Source organism: Leptopilina boulardi, unplaced genomic scaffold, assembly GCF_019393585.1.
Source record: "Leptopilina boulardi isolate dan_hultmark-lab unplaced genomic scaffold, ZJU_Lbou_2.1 LbouV2_211, whole genome shotgun sequence".
NCBI lineage: Eukaryota > Metazoa > Arthropoda > Insecta > Hymenoptera > Figitidae > Leptopilina > Leptopilina boulardi.
In genome coordinates, this window is record NW_026137765.1 from 1,986,607 (window position 1) to 2,008,786 (window position 22,180).

Below are 22,180 nucleotides of genomic sequence, written 5' to 3' on the forward strand. Positions count from 1 at the left end.
AAGCCTCACCCTCACCCCCATACATTGGCATTTCCCCGTTCCCAGTCTCCACGCGAGTATCATACCGTGAAGATGAAGAAAAATGTTAAAACTGTCATTGTCACGTTTCTGTCAAGTTCAATTAATATATGAATCAAAATCTTGACGAGTTTAAATGTTATTCATTATACAATTGTGACAACAGTGTGATTGACATATTATTAATCTTGCACTATGCATGTGTTTACTTTAATTTTGAGTATTTAAATATTTGTCCCTGGTTTATAAAAAATCGGGATGTGGAGTTCAAGACGTTTTTTTGAATTATAATGAAAAAAAATTGGGTGGAGGCGGTATTAAAGTGACTAAACAATCGTTATTTATCGTATATGATATTTCCAATTGTTTTGTGAACTCGTTTAAAGTTGAGTGTACTTCTAAACCATCGCATTATACATACAGGTGAAAACGAAAGTGTGCGTGTGTCGTATTCCGGATGGATATTTGAGGACTCGTCTACTTCATCCGTCCATACATCCATCCATTTCTTCATCCTTCCTGCCTTCCACCCATCTATCCACTCATTCATCCAACCAATCATTCATCCAAATACAGACACGCTCACGCCCACACACATTCCTCATCAATGTGTTTGTATTAAAATTCATAAATTCATCCGTTTATAAATATAACACGCGAATAAAATTCCACTAACTCTACAATAAATTCCAGAAAAAAAAAGTAAACACATTTCTTTACATTCATTCTTTTATATCAGTTACATTCTGAATCAATGTACTTGTAGTACTTTCATTTCTTTTTTGTATGTCGCTTATGTGTGTTTCCTTTTCATCTCATTGCACATGACAAGAGATCACTTTTAAATCAAATTATTTTCCAAAATAAAAAAAAAAAAAAAAAACAACATATACTATGGAGTCAAAGGGAAATTGGCCTAAAGAAAGTCTGGAGGTATCGATGCCGAAAAAATTTCAAAGCAACGAATCTGACAAAATCGAGAAAGCGAGGAAGTTCAGCTGGCCTATATGTATCCTCTGTATTGTCAGTTTAACTATTTCCGGCGTTCTTGTTTACCGCGAGTATCTTCTTGAGTCCAGGATAGCCTATCTTGAATCACAGTGTCAAATTCAACCAGATCTCATTTATCAACGGCTACGACGAGAATTTGAGCAGCAATTTAATGTTCATTCACCACGTCCCGAGGGAGATGAAATTTTTAGATTAAAAAGGGATGTCGAGTGTAATTGTCCACCAGGTTAGTAGAATTATAATTTATTTTTTACAATTTAATTTACAATTTAAAGAATTGTAAAATTGTTTTTCAATTTTATATTTAAGAAATTTTACACCTTTTTTTATTTATAAATTAATTGAGATAAAATATAGAATTTTTATTCTGAAGAGAAAAAAAAAAAATTCGCTCTGGAATTTCAGATTGGAAAACAGAGATTCAGCATGACTTTCATATTTTTAGAGTAAAAATATTGTCAACTTCTAAAGGGGAGAAAAAAATGTGATTCTTTTCAAAAAAAAAAAATTGGCTTACTTTTTATTAAAGGACAAAATAATAGAGATAAAACAAAAGAGTTAATGAATGAATCTTTTGTTTGTTTTATTTAACTGAAAGGAACGTTACACATTGTTATATTTTATTCAATAATAATAATAAAGAAATGTTAAATAATAAATTAACTATTAATAATTATTATTATTAAAAAATTAGAGATAAAGAAATTAAACTGTTTTGATAAATAAATAAAATATAATTGAATTACAATTTTACAATTCGAGTTTTCTTTGTGAAAAATAATAATTTTATAATTATAAAAATCATGTCATTAATTAATTAAAAAAAAAAAAAAATTTCATATAATAAATTATTTTCTCAGCATTATAGAATATGAAAATAAGGAAAACTAGAAACTATATACTCTTTTTTAATGGAAATAAGGACAATTGACAGTGTCATGTGTCTTCATTCCAGGGAAAAAATCTCTTTCAAACATTGTAGATGAAGGATATGTGCAATGTAAAAGATTGTAATCTTGAATGGACCATTCTCTTCCGCATAGTAGATGCGGCGTTGCCGTATTTCAGTATAATTCTCGATATTCCTTAAGGACAATAGAAGGGGGGTTTATAGAAATAATTTAAATTTCTTTTTCACATAAAAAAAACAGAGAAATTCTTCTTTATTAGGGAAAACAAAATTTTATTATTAAATATTAGCATTTAAAAAAAAGAAAAAAAAATATTTTGAATCTTTACTCTAGGGTGACAAGTAAAGATGAAAAGGCATTTTATAATATATAATATTAATTTAATATTATATCGTTTAAATTCTTCATATCTAGTTTTATTTAATACTCTCGTCAAATTGATTATGACATATACGAATCTTTTTCACCTTGGAATACATTCAAATAAGGTTTCAATGGAATTTATGTTTCAAATTATAACCCATATCTTTAAACAATGCGACGAGACGCCACGCCGGATTTTCACGTAAATTGTTCACGTCCGTATGACAAGGGGACAGGAATACAATCATCTCATTCAATCAAGTTAAAGCACGATATATCACTGTATTAATATGTAATATGAATCTCGTGGTGGTCAAAATGAAATTAATTCATTTTCAAAAACTGATTTTCTTCTTCTGCATTTTTGTTTTCTTATCTATTTTCAATTATATATATATATATATATATATATAATAGATAATTTTTTTTTTCCTATAAAATTTTTATTTAGAAAAAATATTTAATTATCTAAATAAATTTTTTATATATTTTTAGAGTTGAATTAGAAATAAAATTATTTATAATATGATTATTTTTTTCTTTTATATTTATCGTTTGAAATTTTAATTTCTGGTTTAATTTAGGTTTCCAACTGGAAGGTGTTGCAAGCTGTTGAAATTTGACTTCCTCTATTTGAATTAGCATGGATCGAATGTTCAATCCAATTCCATTAAAATTCGAAGTATTTGCACATCTCTATTTTTAACCCCTTGAGAGGACAAACATTTTTTTTTTTTTTTTTATTTTACAAAATCGTTTTCATTATAATCACAAATCGAAATAAATAGAAAAACATTTTAATTTCCGCTGGATAAAAAATTTATATTCTTTATATATAAAAGAGTGATCAAAATCAATTTGAATAAGGAGAATTTAAAATATTGGAAAAGTAATGTGAAATATTTCGAAGTTAATCTGTTATACGAAAGTAGTTAATAAAATACCTATTTATTGTGAAATTAAATTGAGAATAATTTTTGCAAAAAATTAATTTATGTGACGCATATTTTAGTGTGATGAAATTTTGTGATAATCGTAATGTACCATATTGTTGCTAGATTCTTTTTTCTTTGATAGAAAAGAAAGAGTTTTTTTTATTTTTAGTAACAATACACTCCACTCGACTCATCTCTCACTCTCTCTCTCTCTCTATTACGTAAGGTTCCATATTATTTAAACCCCAACCCGAGTTACAAAGTGCCGTCTCAGATAAATAGGGGCAACTCTAAGTGACTTTGAAGAAAGAGCAGAGACAGGGCCACCAAGAGGCAGGAAGGCAATTACCGTGAGTGGAGTATCTTCACCTGGTAACATCACCCTTCCGGCTTTTTCGCGTTCACTCTCAGACACCAAACCAACCCCTCTTTATGTACATATCTCAACATTCTTCTCATGCTTGTCACCCTTTCATGGTTAGAGCAGTCGCAACTTGACGCCTTTCGGATGAGTTCTAATATAAGTAGGCACTTGTCAGAATATGACATATATGAAGTGTATATATACACACACTGCGTCTTTCGAAAATGTCATCGTCTTGTCTACAATCAGTCTAGTTCTAAATATATAAGTATTTTTTCCTCTAAATTTGGAATTGAAAATTCTGAGCCATCTGGTATAAAAAATAATTCCCTTTTTCATTATTTTCAAATATTTTTATGAGAATATTTAATTTATTTCAATGAATCGAATTTTATGAGGCAGAATTTTTTTCAATTTCAATTTAATTGAATTTTACACATCGTCGAATTTTTAGTTTATAGAATTTTCATTTGAAGGAAATTATATTGAGAATTTTTATTCTATTTTAGAAAATCTTTTTTTATACTAAAAATGATTTTTAGAATAATTTTGCCTTTTATAACTTCAATAAGATAAATTCCTCTCAAGTTTTAGTCGTTTCTCAGTAATGGACCAGTTAAAATATATATATATATAGGAACTAAAATTATCAGTGATTGTCGCTGTAAATTTCTGTCGTACATTTTAATTGGAAAATGAGTATAAGAAAACGACTAAAATGAATAACAAACCGACAAAAATTAGTAGAAACGAGAGAATATAAAATTAGAAATATAGACGTTTAAAATAATTTAAACTCTCGTTTAGTCATTTTCGTTGATTTAAATTTAAAAATTTTTTTTAAATTTATAATGATTTCTCCAATTAAATTATGATTTGATTCAAATTCAATTTAAAAAAAACATTAATCAATTTAAAAATAAATATAGTTTTTTTTTAAATAAATCATTTTATTTGATTATAAAAATTAATTTTCATAAGAAAGTTTATGAAGAAAATTATATAATTATTCTTCATGGGGATTGAGAAATAAATCAATAAAATCAATATAGAAAATAATAATAAAAATTGATGATAATTTGTTAAGATAAGAAAAGTAAATTTTGTTCTTATTATGTAAGTGATAGGAATGATAGGAATTTGTATACAATAAATCACTCGATGTGTCAAATTAGATCGGAGACTATTTCTGCTCTATACAATCAACAATTTAGTTATATCTCATCTAAACGACGGGTCAAGAGTTTAATAAAGCGTAATTTCCGGCGCAATCGCCGGTTCAAGATTCCCACATGGGAATATCATCCAAGCAACAATGCATATTCTAAGAGCCATCCATTCCTCATATGAATATGTCAATTTGAAAATCAATACATGTTGGTAGAAAAAAAGTATATGGTGTCTCCTAGATATTGATATATTAAAAAAAAAAAGAAAAAGTTTTTTCTTACGTCTATAAAATATTTGGCACTTAATTTTAGACGAAATATATTATTTAAATTTAAATGAATTTGTGGTTGAAAAAAAGGAGACTGTAAAAAAAAAATTTATATCATTAATTTATATCTCAAGAAGCAGTAAATTGAAATGAAATTATGAATTATATGTTTCAGGTCCGCCTGGTGTTCCAGGACCTCCAGGAAAAAGAGGGAGGAAAGGAAAAAAAGGAGACCCCGGAGACTTAGGTACACAGGTAAGAAATACAACTTTCATTTATTCTGTCACGTATGTTTATTTAGAGGATAATAAATAATCAATTAATTATTAAAATTAATTAATAAAAATAATAAATAATTATTGTTTTTGAAGCGCACGTTTTTGTTTTCATCATAATTAGAAATTTAATTAGAAAATAAAATAAAAAATAAAAATTTTCCATGTCCCCCGAAATGTAAAGAAAAAATTTTCTTAATTTAGAAAAGGTGAAAAATAATGTATTATATATTTACTTATATATAGTAATAATAGTAGTAATAATAGTAGTAATAATAGAATTTAGAATTGTTTTACTAACACTTTTGTAGATATTTATTTTCACTTTATTCTTTTCAGTAATACAATAAAGAATTCATAAAAAAATATATACTGAAAGAAATTTATTTGATTCAAGTGATCGATTACTAGACTATTATTAAATATTTATTTAAAGTAATAATAATTTCGATTTCAATCGAATAAATATTATTTGAATTAATCATTTCTGTAATTGAATCAAAATTTAATTGATGCAATTATAATTATTTGGTTAAATTGAAATATTTATTTAATAATAGTCAAATTATTGATGATTTAAAATAAAAAAATTTCTTTTTCAGTTGCATGAAAATTTAGAATAATTATTGTAATCTTAATAAAAAGTAATAACGAGATGCATATTTATTTTATTAACAACAAAATCCTGTCATTTTGCATGTAAAATTAATAAAGATTAACTAATTTTAATTTGTAATAACCTTTATCTTACAGGGTGTAGCTGGGATTCCGGGGAAAAATGGTTTTCCGGTATATTTAGTTTTATTTGATTTCATTTTTATTTCCCGTTTATTTATGCATGATATAATTTTTATTTTATTTATTTATTTATTATAACGGTGGAGGCAGTTTATTTATTTTTAATATAATATTATTTTGTCTCTCTAATAATTAATGTCCATGTATATGAAACACGATTGAAAAGAGGTGTATAATTAATGCCTGCAAGCATGTTACGATTAATATTTCCGTGTGGATTAAAATTTTAATTTAAAATTAACTGAAATTCAACAAAATAAACTGTCCGTAAATAATACATACACCTATATAGATATATATATATATTATAATGAACAAGGGAAAATTAAATCCTTTCCACTTGCAGCGCGACATTATTACGATGTATATATATTATATACGATAATCTGGAAAATAATATTTTTTCTCAATTTCTTTTTAAGGGTCCGATTGGATTAGATGGACCAAAAGGCGAACCGGTAAGTTTTTTAATGAAAAATTTATTTATAAATTAATTTTTGTAACAAGTTATATTTATTTTTATTATTTTTTTAAATATAATTTTCGTTTTTTCAACTTTAAACAAACTTCGAATAGATTTTTTGTATTTATACAAAAAAAAAAAAATGTAAAAATAAAATTATTTTTATTTTAGAGATAAATAAAATGTTTTTAAGCAGGCATATTAAATTATCTTTAGGGTGGTTATAGATTAGGAAAAAAAAGCTGAAAATCAGGAAAAATAGAAACTTAGTCAGGAAAACGTTTTTTAAAAATTAAATTTTACGGCCACCCTGATCTCATAACTTCTCGGTCCGCAAAGTATTTTGTTCAATTTAAAATCAAAAAACAGGGCTTTTTATTTTTTTGCAACACAGTATATGGTATAATTTTACAAGAATAATTTTGATAAAATACATTTTTATTTATTTAGGGCAAGAGTGGAGATAAAGGTCAAAAAGGAGAGTTAGGAAGTCCTGGTTATGATGTATTCTCAGCAGTAAAGGTATCTATTAACTCCGATAACATTATTTTAACAAAAAGATAAATTTTTATTTATTTTTTTTTTTTAAATTCCAAAAACCTCAATTAAACCTTAGTAATCAGAAAATTAGTTCGACTAAACTTTTTTTTTTTACATTGCTATTTAATTTATTTTACGGTCGGAGTTCGTTTTTTTCAATTTTGTTGTTACAATATTAGAAGTTGTTATTATGAATTATAATAACGAGAGGTTTATTTAAAGGTGAAATAATTCTTTCGATTATTTCAAAGTTATTAAAATAATTTAATAATTAATTTCATTATTTTAGAATTTAATCAATTTTTTTATCTTTCTATTTATTTATAATAATAATTTATAATTTACATTTCTTTAATTTAAAGTTAATGAAAATTAAGCTATTTAATAAGTTAAAAAAAATTTTAAATAGAAAATAAATACAAAATTTAAATAAACGTAATTGTTTAAATTAGAATAATAGTTAAAAGAAAAAAATAAAATTATTTTTTAATGGCTTAATTTTTATTAACTGAGAGTAGCATTAGGTATATAATAGGTTGTTGTGTATTGTAAGTAGAAAGGAATTTACGTTTAAGAAATATACAATTTGAAATAAAATATGTATAGAATCTCCTTTATTTTATAAAACAAATAAAAAAATAAACAATTTTTCCATCTACGGGTCAATGCACAGGGACTCGGGCTAAAAAGATCGGTGACAACTCTTCGAGGCGGCACAATTGGCTATGCGGAGATAATAGCGTTGAAGGTAACGAAACCTTCAAAAACCACGGCTCGTTTATATGGTTTTTTTTTGACAATAACTGTTGCATTATGCGGTGCTTTCGGTGTAGCGTTCTCTTGTTGATACATGTATATTGTACTGCAATATGATTACATATCAAAAATATCGAAATTTTTCTTCACACACAAAAAAGAAAAACCATTTGACATGATTATTTAAAAAATATTCAGAGGAAATTACACATTCAATTTTTTTTAAAGTTTCTTTTAAAACTAGTTTTTGAAATTTTCAAACTTGTCTGCAATTTTTCATTATTGAAGTTGAATAAAAAACATTTCAAATATATTCTTTAAAAATTAATTATAATTTTTTTTTCCATAAAGTATTTTTATTGAATCGAATTTCCACCCTAAAAAAATGTTTGATATAAATTATTGTTTATTACAGAGAAATTTGACCTTGTGAATAATTTCGAAATATAGTAAAAATTTGAATTTATGATTTTCGAAAAAAAAAAAAAACTAGAAAAATTGGACTCATGATTTTTAGGAAACATTTATTGAGAAATAAATAATCATTTCAAATAGTTTTAAATATTTATTAAAATTGCGTAAAATTAATAATGGTGAAAAAAAATTTTGTAATTTTTGTTCCTACCGTTTTGATTCGACAAATGATAAATGTCTTTTACAACTTTAATTTTTTCTGAGAGATTTTTCAGATAAAAGTATTAGTCAAAGTAGTTTTTTTTTTTTTTTTTTTTATTAAAACAGTTACTCATTTTTAATCATATAGCAGTACATTTTTTTTTTTTTTTGGTTTTGATTGGTAATGGTATTCATATACATATTATATATTTAAGTTACAGTCTTTAGGTATCTCTCTGGGCATGTCGGAGTTGAATAAGAAATGAGATAAATATTATATATATATATATTAAATCCTCAAAAATAATCCTCACTGGGTTTCCTTGCGAGTGCTTCCCGTATATCTTTTATCTGGTAGCGATTTGGTTTTTACCTGTAGTTGACCTACTTCTAGGGACTTCAGGAGCAGGGACATAATATCAGCGCGCAGACCATCATACAGTTAAAAGTAAGTCCGCTTGTATTTCAGGACTCACAAAAAAAAAAGTTTACATGCAAAAATACCCCTTCTCAAATTTATATATAAATATTTAATTCGTTATAAAAAAAAGAAAATTTATTTTTTATATTGAATTTTTAATTATAGTGAAATCTATTGATTTGTTTTCCGTTTGAACAAGTGCATTTATTGAGAGAAATCGTCTCAAAAGGCAAACATTGGGCTCGTTCAAATATAGGAAATCTGAACGAAAGAATTGACTATTTTTAGAATATGAATCGATATTTCAAACAATTGATATATATATATATTTGCTATTTACAATTTTTGAAAAAAGAAATTATATTAATTATTTTTGATCCTGCTTCTCCTTTCTTTCTATGTAAACTATCGTGTTTAGCACACTGTGAATGCTACCTCTACCTACTTTTTTCGTGTGTACAAGAAAATGTTATATTCATAAAAATTTAAGGTAAAAATGCAATTACACCAATCAGATTTTTTTTTTCAATAATGTATTATCATTATTCATTTTGCTTGTCTATGCACGAGAATTTTTTAATTCTATTATAAATAATATATGCATGTCTCTTTTAATTGCATGTAGGATTTGAAATTTATTTATTTTTTTAAAGGACACTGCGCGCAGAGTACTCAAAATTTTGAGAATTTAAATATTATCTTTTTAACATTTCATTAATTTTCATTCAAGATAAGACACTAATGTATATTTTTTTTTAATGTAATTGATTAAAAGACATTTTTCGTGAAAATAATAATTATTATTATACCATTATCGATAAAAACGGTCTTTTAATTAATGTGGAGAACGATTTATCAGTAAAAAAAAAAAGTCTTTTAATCGGTTGATAGTGATTAATTGATAAGAAACTGTCTAATTACATTTATTTATAATATATGATAAAAAAAAGGGGGGGTTAATTCGTTTTCTAAATTATTTTTTGTTAAAAATTTGGTTTTTGTAAAAATTAAAATGATTTTTTTTTAAATTTAAAATTAAGTTTTGTATTTATTTATTTTAATAATTGAGTGACAAATTTTAATTGTGTTGGTTGAACAGATAATTTTCTATTTTAACTTAATTGATTAAATGTCGGGGATGTGTTTCTTTGATTTTAAAGAATAAAATAATTGAATTGTTGCATATAACTAATTGAATTTTCATTTGTACTGGCATATAGGGAGAACCAGGTGAACCTGGACCACCTGGACCCGCGGGTCCTTCAGGAACTGAAGGCTTGCCCGGACACGACGGTAGACAGGGTTTACCAGGAGAAGTTGGACCACCGGGCGAGAAAGGCGCAGCAGGGCCAATAGGTCCCATTGGGCCTCCTGGTGCGGCAGGATCTGTAGGTCAAAAGGTAAAATATTTTATACACAATAAACATTTACCTAGAATAGTTAAAAATTCATTTGAATTTGCTCTAAATATTTCAATGCAATTTTTTTTGTTATCCTTTTTTCTTAAAATTTCTTTTTCTTCAAAAATATATTTAAAAAAAATATATTAAAAAAAATCTTTTTTAAAAACAATTATTTTTAGTTAATTATACTTACGTAGAGTATTTTTTTTTCTTCTTCTAAATGTAAAAATTGATTTTACTGTCACTGATGTGTTTCCGCAAACATTGCAGTTGTTCTTTTCATTTCATTGTGAAATATATTCAATAGTAGGTCGTTTCCTGAAGCGGTGTATAAATATATTTGAAAATTAAAAATTTTAAACAGGGCGATAAAGGAGACAAAGGAGATCGAGGTTTAACGACGTCGCTCGATGGTGAACCATTTCCGACGGGTGTCTTTGAAGGGCCACCAGGACCCCCTGGACCTGCAGGTAAGCACGTTGCACTTAAATCATTATTCCTGAAAAAGTCAATACTTTATCACCACAAACACAAAAAAAAGGCGAATAATTATATATCATTGTCAAAAAAAAAAAAATTCGTGGGAATTTATTTTTAATTAAGATGTTTGTCATAAATTTCACTCTTATTTGACTATATGATAAAATTTAGTCGTAAAAAAAGGAATCTAAAATTTATTTTATTTAATATAGACGAGAATTAAGAGTTAATAATTTTTGTTTTTGAAATTTTTTTACAATCAACCACCAATTAGAAAAATTTTCTACACCATTTTTTTAATAATAAAAAATAATTTTAATAATAAACAAATTTTTTATAAATATTTTTTTTGTTTATATACTATATGGTGGCGGGGGATTAATGAATAAAAAAAAAAAAAGAAACCTCTGCATTTGATTTCAATGAAAGAGTTTACTTCAGTGTCCTATAAAGTGCAGTTATTGTGAATGCTTAACTATCCTTTATATTCGGTATGAAGTGTCTCATCCATACAAAACTCGACAAGTTTCATTTATCCTATTCACTGTCGCGAGTTGCGTGTTATTTGTTAGGAGACACATAATAAATCTCCTAGGAAACTATATGACTACTTGGAAAATGTCCTTATACTGCGCATTCACACGTTGACGGTATTAAATAATACAAAAAAAATGTGCATTTTTTTTTATGCTGAAATTGTAACAAAAAAAAAAAAAAAAAAAAGAAAGGATATTTGTACTCAGTACCGTATGAGTGCAAGTGGTGATATTTTTTCATATACGTGGTACACAGGGCTCCAGGGCGAGAAAGGAGAAACGGGTCCAACGGGACCCGCTGGTCCTAATGGCGAGAGGGGTACTAGGGGAAAGCAAGGGAAAAGGGTAAGCTTTAATATAGTTAAAAAAAAAAAATTGACTTTTTTTTTGTCGATTTCGCCAATGAAATCTAATATTACTTCTATAATATATATGCCAAAGCTTGCATATTCTATTCAGTGTACGAAAATCCAATTCTCAACGCGAGAATATCTCTACTTTAATTCACTTTAATGCGAGAGAACGACAATATTCTCCAGACATGCCAAATTAACTTTTGTTTGTTTCTATTTTCATGTGCATGTTTTGCATGCAGTAAATAACAACAAAAAGCAAACTTCTTCTCTTTCTCCCCTATTTCTCTCTTTCCCTCTCTAGGAAAAAAAAGGAATGCTTGTAGTGATTGCAGTAGCATATATTCTATTCTATTTGGTGCTTGGAGATGGATCGATTATTATTTATTTAAAAAAAAAAAAAAAAAAAATTATTCTTGTCAGTTGTCAAAATGTGGCATGACATTATTTCTTGTGCAACAAAACAATTTTACCAATTCATTCATATTTATACTTCACTATACACAAAACGTTAATTAATTTTTTTTTTTTTTTTTTTTTTTTGTCAAATATTCGTAAATTGGTGGCAAAGTTAACTTTAAATATTATTTTAATCCAACGAGTCAGTTTTGTCTTTTTTATATTTATTTGAAAATTATATATAATGATGGCAGTAGGAGAATTTTCAACAAATCAATTTATGTCCTTTGATAAGTGACTAAAAATCATGGAATTCAGGATGTGTGTTTTTTTTTTTTTTTTGCCAGAAAAGGCAATAATTATATTTTTAAAGAGGAATAAGGTGCGATATTGTTATTTTTTAAAACAAACGCTATTACATTAATGTAAAATAAATAAATATTTTACATTTAGAATTCACGTGTATAATCGTAAGTATATTTGAAAATATATTTACAACGAGTAATTTATTACTCAATTGTTCATAAATAATTTTTCACAATTGTAAATTTATTATATTCAATTATAATATCTAAAATTTATTATCCATATAATTAAATACGAAATTATAATTATTTATTATTTAAATAATTACACAGAACTCAATTTTGAGAAACGACAGTTAATATAATAATTTAAGAATTTTTAATAATTTTCTTTTTTTAGTTAAGGTGTTTATGTATATAAAATATGCGTGTTATTAATATTTTTACGCATGATTAGATAAATGTAAGCACAAAAATTTATAATTTTTTTCTATATATGTGTGAAGTTATTTTTATTATTTTTTATTTTCTGGTGTAGGTGCGTAACTTTTTTATTCTCTATTTTTCGAAAAAAAAATTTTTTTTTTTTTTCCTATTTTGATAATAATGAAAAGAACTGAGTAAATCTGTGATAATTTTGCGCGAAAGAAACATTTACTGAATTGGCAATTTCTTTCGTTCTTTGTTCATTTATTATTTTAAAAATCAGGCAACGCTTGCGGTGAATGTGACGAATATTAATAAAAGCACACGAGAGTTTTCACATTTATATTGAGAGATGAAAATAATCATGGAATGTATAATAATTAAATCAAAAATTTATATTTTTGTATGATGAATTTTAAAAAAAAAAAAAAGTAAATTTAATTAAAGTTAAAAATTATATTAAAATAATAATAAAAATTTGTTAGTTGAGTTTTCATGTTAATAATTTCAAAAATAAAATTATTATTAATAATTTAGATTATTGTAATTTTTTAAAATTATTTATTGAACAATTTGGAACGTAAAAAAAGAGATTTAGAAAATTTTACAGATTTACTTAGTTTTATATATAGTTTTTATGTGTATTGCACCGTTACAATCACTTTTGTATAGGTAGCTTGTAACTAATCTGTATTTATGTAGCAAGTAACACCCAATATCTCTTCTGTGTGTCAATTTGAACCACTAATCACTAATATCTACCACTTGAGGGCTAGAGGCTCCAATGTTCATCATGACAATGTCAATTCTTCAGTAATCGTAAGTATAATGAACATCTGATTATTCTTTCTTAAAGGATAATATTTAATCACATTGTATGAGAAATCCTGCAATTTATATATATATGTATATATAAATATATTTTATGTGAAAACAAATTGCTTTTACAAAAATTATATTTCACAAGCGCTAATCATTTTAATAATATTTGATTCATTTTTTTTTCCTTCAATTATTTTTTAAAGGACATTTTTCATAGATTGTCAATAAAGAACGACAAATAAAAATAATAATAAAAAAAAAAAAACTCGCAACATATGAAAATAAATGTTATATAATAAATAAAACAAAATAAAATAAATGAATATAAATGTTATAGTGGAAGTAATCAAAACATGTATACAATGGAAATAAAAATATATTGTTATTTGAGCGAATATCCTCAAAATGGGAAATATAATAATTAAATAATAGAATGTAAACAAAAGGATTTTTGAAATAATTCTTGAGATTCTTGTATTTGATTAAGGACAAATGGTATTTTTATTTTAGGACCAAAGGGTGAAAATGGACTTCAAGGAATGCCGGGAGTGGATGGGGTTAGTGGAGAACCTGGAATACAAGGACCTCCAGGATCGACCGTGAGTTAATTATTTTTCATTAAAATCAAATTAAATTTCATTTTTATTATATCGATATATTATCAACTAATTTTGAAATTATTTAATACACTTGAAAGTATTTTATTTATCAAATAGTTTAGAAAATTTTTGCAAAATCAATGCAAACATTTCGAAATAATTTTGAATATTTAACAACTGATTTGAATCTTGTATTTTATTTAAGCCTTTAATTCCTTTTAGAAAAGATTTTTAGATCTCGTCACTGTCATTATGATAATTATCTTCGTCGACATGGAATGAAAATATTATGTTACCATAATGTAAGATTATTTTTTTTCGATCAGGGAGTTCCTGGACCTAAAGGAGAAAAGGGAGATTATGGAGATATTGGTCCGCCAGGACTTATGGGTCCACCTGGTTTACCTGGTCCTCCAGTACGTTCTTTTTTTTAATATTGATATTTAATATTTTAGAAGATTTTTGCTGAATAACTATACTTTTTTTTTCTTTATTGTAACTAGGGTTATCCAGGTCAAAAAGGCGAAAAAGGAGAGAAAGGAGAATCGGTGAGTTAAAAAGGAAATTTTTTCATATAAAAATTAAATCGCAATTATTTGTTTTATAATTAAAATTTGTGTTTTTTTTTCATGATATCGTGATTATTGGATTCGAGTAGAAGTACAAAAAGTTGAGGCGGAGACAGGTATTTGTTATTTTTATATATATTTTTTTATAATTTGTAGAGAAAACAAAAAATTTTAGTAAATTTTATTCAATAAAATAAAATCAGAAATTTTTATAGTTTAACATAAAATTTTTCTTAAAACATTATTTTTGTATACTTTACAAGAATTTTTTTTAAGAATATGTATCAAGTCCCTTGAGAATTTAAAAAAAAAGAAAAGTATAATATAAAACAGTAAAAACGAAGTTGCGTTCAGGTTTACATAATAAAAGTTTATTATTTATAAAATTTTACAAAAAATGTCCACTAGTTTTTATTTCTTTTTTTGTAAATATGAATAAGAAATATTTAACAAATTTTTCTTTTTACAGGGAGATGGCACATTTGAAGTTAACGCCGGTGAAGTTGTAAGTTTCATTATTTATTTCTAATATCTTAAGAAAAAAATTTAAATTTTTTTGCAAAGATTCAAAACGAATTTTATTTTTTTCAATTCAGTTTAAAAATAATTAATAATTAACATATTAAATTACACAAATTATTATGATATTTCGAAATAATGAATAATTTTTATTATAATGATCATTTTGAATAAATAAAATCGAACATCAAAATAGTGTCTTTTGTTGTGATCAATTGCAAGGAATAATGCAATTCTATTGAGAAAAGAAAAATCAAAGATGTTATCTAACATAAAGAAAAGTATAAAATATTATAGTCAGCGACAAAATTGTGTCCCTATTGTAGTTATTGGTTTAGTATGGAATTCCATACCCTTTAAAAGGCAGCATCTGTGATGTTTCATTCCCTTCCACACATTGTATTCCAATGCGACCCTGATTTCTCCAAGATGTTAGAGATCAACTAAATAATCCATACAATATAAGTAAATCTGCAGCTTCAGATAATTCTTGTTATTCTGTATATATTATTTTTTTTTTAGATAATGGGACCACCAGGACCACCTGGACCTGCTGGTTCGGCTGGACTCCAAGGACCGCCTGGAATCAAAGGAGATAGAGGACACGATGGAGCCAAAGGGGATCCTGTCAGTAATTATAAAGTTTTTGATAACAAATTTTTATTTTTTTTACAATTAACATTTTTAACGAGAAAAAAAATGACAAATTCGTAAAATTAAAGATAAAAAGAAATAAAAATTATGCAAGTTAAAGAAATTTTGAATAAAGATTTTTGATAAAGAGAAAAGAAATTTTTTTTACAATTTTCTTTGCAACAATACGTTTTTATGTATTTATAAAATTTATTTAAATATTATTATATTTAAATTATGAAAATATAAATATTTGATAATTATAAAAAATTATTTTTAAATATTATCTTTTTTTATTTTTTAGGGAGAAAAGGGAGTTAAAGGAGATCCAGGTCCAATGGGACTTCCTGTACGTATAAAATTTGTAATTTTTTTTACCTATTTTTTAAGTGGCAGAATTTTCACATTTAATAAAAAGAAAAAAAAACAATTTTCAACTACAAAGAATTTAATAATTAAAATACCAAATGAATTGTTTCTATTTTTAAATAAATCTTTTTGAAAAAAATGTTGCTTTAGTCCTTTTTTTACGGTAATTAATTTCCATTTTTGTAAATTTTGATTTCAGGGACCAATGGGATTAAGAGGTGAATCGGGAAAGCCTGGAGATGGTGGAAAATCTGGTTCCATGGTAAGATCACGGATCACAATCTCCTAACATCACCATTAATTGCCTTCTTCGTGAGTTTATGTATACTTGAATACATTGCTGAATATTGCAACAAATATCAGTTGAATATAAGATTTAATATTGCACAAAACGTAATTATTACGATTTTCGCAATTTTTCTTCACTACTTAATTTTCACAGCTCCTGATCTTCGATTTTAATATTTCAATTACAATTCTTTTAAATAATTCCAATGAAGAATTTTGCAAAATTAAAAATCAATAGGGGTGGTTTTTTTCGATAATGAAAATTTTTTTCCCATATCATTTATATAGGACAAAATATATGCTAAATATTTTTAGAAATTTTTTTACATTTGAAATATTTCTAACAATAAATTAGGATAACATAAAGGAATATTAGATTTAACGACTCACTAATTGCATGAAATCGCACTAAAAAAAAAAAAAAAAAAAAAAAAAAAAAAAATTCAAAGGTATGATTCTTCTCGAACGTGTGGATTAAAAGTAATTTGAAATTTAAAATTCTTTGATCCGTCTTCAAGTGAAAAAAACAATACTTGCGAATTTAAGGTGATAATATTGTGAAGAAGTATAAGAAGGCGGCTCAAAATATTGATTAATGTTAAAAGTTGCTATTTTCTACAACAATTTTGTTGTAGAAATTCTAAATCTTTATTTTTTTTTTTTTGAAAGTGAAGATAAAACAAGCTAATTTTCTTTTTTAATTAAAGAGAATAAATTTTTATTCTCAGGGGGAAATAAAAGTCTAATTAAAAATCATAATTTTAAAAGTTCAAAAAAATTTTTTAATGTACGAAATTAAAAAAATTTCTTTTCCAAAAGGAAAGTATTTTTTTTTTTTTTTTTTTTTATTAATTTAAAATAATTTTAATTTAATATGCGCATGTATTTCTTTTTTTTCGATATATACATTTGACATTTCTGCTTCTACTTCTTCATGATGACAAGTAGTAAGTCTTTTTGTAAAAAAAAAAAAATTCCTTATTAACAATCGGCTTCAAAAAAAACAGGTTGGCACGTGGTGATACGACTAACAACTAACAAGGGATAGGTACTAAATTGTTAACAACAATAACCTATCTAGCCCACATCAGCTGAGATTTCCGGAATTTACGTTAAAGCTACAGCATGCGTCAAAACGTATATCTCTACAGCATCTTAGAAGCATAAAATTCGTCAGATTTTTTAATCACGAATTTTTGAATTCTGTGACACAAGTGTGTGCATAAAAGTTTTTAAAACGTACTTGAGTGTTAATTTTAAAAAGAATTTATCTGATTTATTGATGTCGAATATCAAATATCCCGTTAAGAGAAAAAAAGCGTAACATTTTTTTTTTTCAATACGAAAAAGAAAAAAAAAAAATAAATTCAGTGATAGTTAAAACTATTTAACATTCCAGTGAGCTGAAGTGTCAAATGTCGCGAAATGGAAACACCAATTATTTTATAAATTTTATTTACAAGTTTTATGAAAAAAAAGAACATCTTTTTAATTAAAAATTTTTTTTTTTGAAAAAAATTTTTACAACTTTTATTATTCTTATTAAGTTGACGATATTTCTATAACAATTAACAAGTATTCGTGGAATTGATTCTTTAAATTTTTAATTTAAAAAATATTTTATAAATAAATAATATAAAATAAAATCAATTTCAATTATTGAAAAAATAATTAATCAAATTTAAAAAAAAAATCAAAGCGACTTTTGTCGTTTCCACTTCATTTTGCCTCTAGTGCTAAAATTAAACAAAAAACGCTTTCGAATATGTAAACTTTAACTATTTCTCTTTCTCTCTCTCTCTATCTCGTCTCTCTTTCTCATGTCTATTAAGAATCTCTCTAAAAAAAAAAGAATGAATTGGATTCGACTAAATTTTCTATGATTTGTTGACTAATTCTTTCATTTTAAAAGAAAGAAATTGAAAAAGGTTTAAAAATTCTTATGAGAAGAGTGAGATTTGTAAATACAACAAACACTTGTTAATTTCTCAAAACATCACACTCTCGCCAACAAGTAAAATATACATCTTTCAATTTTCATTTATCTTCCTGTACATTAAACATATTAACTTCATTCGTTCAAATTACTACTTATTTTAATTTACTCTCAGCTTTATTGGAGGTTGGAACTTGATTTTAAAATTTTTATTCTATGGGTAAATCCTAAAAAAAAAATTTCCGCACATATTTTAAGAGATTCTCTGTATATAAAAAGAAAAAAAAGTACATTATCTTTTCATCACTTCTATATATATATAACTTACGAGTCAATTATCATTTATGTATTTACAGAAATATAGACATTTTTTCTATATTCGATTATTTTTTCAAAAACTGATAACTAGTGTGAAAATATGTAAATTAATTTTGCTTCTTCTATTGTTATTTTAATAGAATCACTTATTAAAAAATAATTTTTAATTAAACAATATTTATTATTTTAATTAATTATTAAAATTTATAATTGGAGAAATAAATTATCTATTTAATATTAATTATTAGTAATAAATATGAATTATATAATTCTTATTTTGATAATATTGAAATCTTATCAAAATAAGAGTAAATATGTAATGAAAAGATATTGTTTTTTTTTTAAGACAATGTAAAAGATACACTACTCTACTATTCTTTTTCTTGTTCCTCTCCTTACTTTTACAAGAATGAATGATTATCTACGAACGCACGAAGTTTGTTAAATCCCGTCATTAAGGGTTGAAATTGAACAGTATTATGGATATTCATAGACGCGTTTATTATTTTATATATAATAATAACTATTGGCATATATTTTAATACTTAGTTTAAAAATGTTTGGAAATATAATAAATTTTTACTCGAGGCTGGATTTCGAATTAAAATTCTAAATTTTAATAATAATTAATACAGATTAATAATTTTTTAATTATTGTAATTATTTACAATAATATATTAAAAACAATAATTATATTTTGTAGATTATAAAATATAATAAACAATAAATTCAAAAAAAAAAAAAAATATTAAATTAAAATATTTTTTCTAATCTTATTAATCAATAATTATTCTTATTTTTATATTTCGAAATGCAGCCACGATGGTCCAGATTAGAAATTTTAAATTTCTCATCAGAGAAACATTTTTATTTTATTAATTCACATTCTAGATAAATCTTATGTCGATTGACAGTAATTTTTGTTAAAGTTGTTTAAGGTTTTTTAAATATAATGAAAAAAAAAATTCTCATAAGAAACTAAGTGTAACTCATGTACTTAAGAGACAAAAAAAAAATAATAAGAAAACAGGAATAAAACAAAATATTTTTTCATACGTAACTTTTCTACGAATTCAAACGTATTATTGTGGTGATGATAATATCACATTATTTTTAATAGATTAATAATCAAAACTAAATATGCCGTGTATTATTAAACGGGTAATATACATATAAATAAATATATATATTAACTTATAAATTTTACTTGTATTTCGGATAGAGATAATAATAAATGTTAAAAAAAAGACTTGTCAGTAGTGATGTGTTTGTTTTGAAAAATAATAGTTATAGACATATCTTATTCTTCGAATATGTATCATTTTTTTTTATTTTGCAAAAGACAAAAAAAAAGTCATAATAAGCACTCTTAACTTTTGTAATAAAAAATTTTTCTTCTAATGGATATAAGACACGTGTCCCGAAAACTTTTTTTTTTTAGATGGTGTTTCTAAAAGTATGTGTTCTATTACTTTTTAAAAAGAAGAAGCACCATCTGGACTGATATAAGATTAAAGTTTTTGTTGGTTCAATTAATCCAACCAAGTTTTCTTTTTTCTTTTTTTTTTCATTTAAAAATTTATTATTAATTTCTTGTCACAGATTTTGCTGGTAAAATCGCACATCTCGTATGGCTGTATCCATTTGAATTATAAAAAATAATATTAAAAAAAATATATATTTATAAAATACCTTCTCATATAATGAGAATGTAAAAAAATATAAAATACAGACTTTATTGAAAAAAAATATATAATAATAAATAAGACTACCATCAATAGCATATCAATAGGAATATAATTATTCATTATTTGTCAAGATGGAAACAAACATGACGGGATGTTTTTTTTTTTAATTAAATTCTTGACAGCACAAGAATATTTTTTTTGTTTAAATAATAATAATAAATATTCGTTGATAAATTCTACTACAGCTGATTGTGTATAATGTTGCACTACTACTAACACCGATATTTGATAAAAAAAAATTTAATTATACAATTTACGCCTGCTTTAAGATGTTTACTTAAGAAAATGAAAATTGTAAAATATACTGCTTAATTTAATGAAAGTCAAAACAAAAAAAAAAAACAAAAAATTATGTCTGTTATACCATAAAATAAAGTGTACTTTAAGGAATTAATGTTAATTAAGTGATAACAATGTTGGTTTCTGTTATGTAGAAATTATGCTAATAATGTGCGCACATTTTGAAGGGAGGGACTGATACATTTTTAGTTTAATCGAAATTTTATGTACCTAAATTCCTAAATCAAATTAAAACAATGTATAATATTATAGAAATATAGAAACTTCAAGGCGAGAGAAAATAATAAATAGAATCAAAATATTAATTAATTAAAATAGTAATTTACTGAAAAAAAAAATCAAAACTACCTTAATTTTGTAATTTTGTATTTTTTTATTTGTTAAAAATTTACTGTTTAAAATTATTTTTCTAAACTTTCGAAATGTAAAAATAGAAATTAAATTATTTTTTTTTAATTTATGTACTCTTAGAATATAATTGTGAATTATTTAGAAGAAAATGGAAAATTTAATCCGCATTGAAGATAAAATATTTCTATCTATATAAACTAAAATATGAACAGTACCTCGCTTTAATATAATTGTTAAGAGAAAAAAAAAAAAAAAAAGTGAACATCTTACTAATACGATAAACACACGATTGTTTTTAGCAAAATATTGCTGGTTAATAAACAGAATGTGCATGTGCTTGTGTTCTTATCGATTATCCTAATGCTTCTTTCTTGATAATTTTGCTTCGCATTTTGTATCGAATGTAATGATTTTTTGTTAAAGAGTTAAACTCTCTTGACTTTTATTATTTTCGAAAAAAAAAATGAATGACAGAAAAATATACAAATATTTAAAAAAAAAAAAAAAAATTGATTTTGCTGCGAGACCACAATGGTATTTTAATATGGATTTATTCGACATCAACGCTTTATACTCATTGGAAATGTGATACCAAATAGGATTGAACTCTTCTATTACTCTGCTTCAGGTGAATTCTTTTTCTCATTCGTTTTTTGTTACCAAAAAAGCCAAATTTAAATATTTTAATTTGCATCTCCATCTGTCAAATTCAGTTGAATGTCCTTCATATTTATTTATTTTTTTACTATTATTATTAAATAGTGGCCAATTTGACAGAAAAAAATTTATCAACTACAAATTCATTTCCATGGGTGAAGGTTAAATTATTTTTTTATAGAAACAATCAATTGAAAAACAAAAACATTTCTTTTTTTGTTTTTAATTTAATTTTATTGTGTAATTTTTTTTTTAATTTCA

The 22,180-nt window shown here is 24.7% G+C and overlaps 2 protein-coding genes across 10 annotated transcripts in view; one reads left to right on the forward strand and one right to left on the reverse strand.

The window, feature by feature from the left end:
- The window catches only part of LOC127278827 (collagen alpha chain CG42342-like), a 24,881-nt gene continuing 2,701 nt past the window's right edge, over window positions 1-22,180 (forward strand). For 2 of the 9 annotated variants that reach the window (XM_051300738.1, XM_051300745.1), the window contains exons 1-16: window positions 8-1,255; window positions 5,216-5,295; window positions 6,069-6,104; window positions 6,536-6,571; window positions 7,027-7,097; window positions 7,777-7,864; window positions 10,129-10,308; window positions 10,676-10,781; window positions 14,143-14,231; window positions 14,558-14,647; window positions 14,735-14,779; window positions 14,890-14,916; window positions 15,270-15,305; window positions 15,842-15,946; window positions 16,257-16,301; window positions 16,521-16,583. In XM_051300738.1, coding sequence (XP_051156695.1) covers window positions 913-1,255; window positions 5,216-5,295; window positions 6,069-6,104; window positions 6,536-6,571; window positions 7,027-7,097; window positions 7,777-7,864; window positions 10,129-10,308; window positions 10,676-10,781; window positions 14,143-14,231; window positions 14,558-14,647; window positions 14,735-14,779; window positions 14,890-14,916; window positions 15,270-15,305; window positions 15,842-15,946; window positions 16,257-16,301; window positions 16,521-16,583 — 1,440 coding nt within the window. In that variant the 5' untranslated portion in view covers window positions 8-912. Of the gene's footprint in view, window positions 1,256-5,215; window positions 5,296-6,068; window positions 6,105-6,535; window positions 6,572-7,026; window positions 7,099-7,776; window positions 7,865-8,881; window positions 8,936-10,128; window positions 10,309-10,675; window positions 10,782-11,583; window positions 11,673-14,142; window positions 14,232-14,557; window positions 14,648-14,734; window positions 14,780-14,889; window positions 14,917-15,269; window positions 15,306-15,841; window positions 15,947-16,256; window positions 16,302-16,520; window positions 16,584-17,616; window positions 21,599-22,180 lie in introns of those variants that run through there. The other 7 variants (XM_051300746.1, XM_051300740.1, XM_051300741.1 and 4 more) reach the window with 7 other exon arrangements.
- The window catches only part of LOC127278830 (putative peptidyl-tRNA hydrolase PTRHD1), an 18,200-nt gene continuing 6,694 nt past the window's right edge, over window positions 10,675-22,180 (reverse strand). The window contains exon 4 of the mRNA XM_051300752.1: window positions 10,675-10,810. The gene's annotated coding sequence lies outside the window, so the exon portion shown is untranslated. The remainder of the gene's footprint in view (window positions 10,811-22,180) is intronic.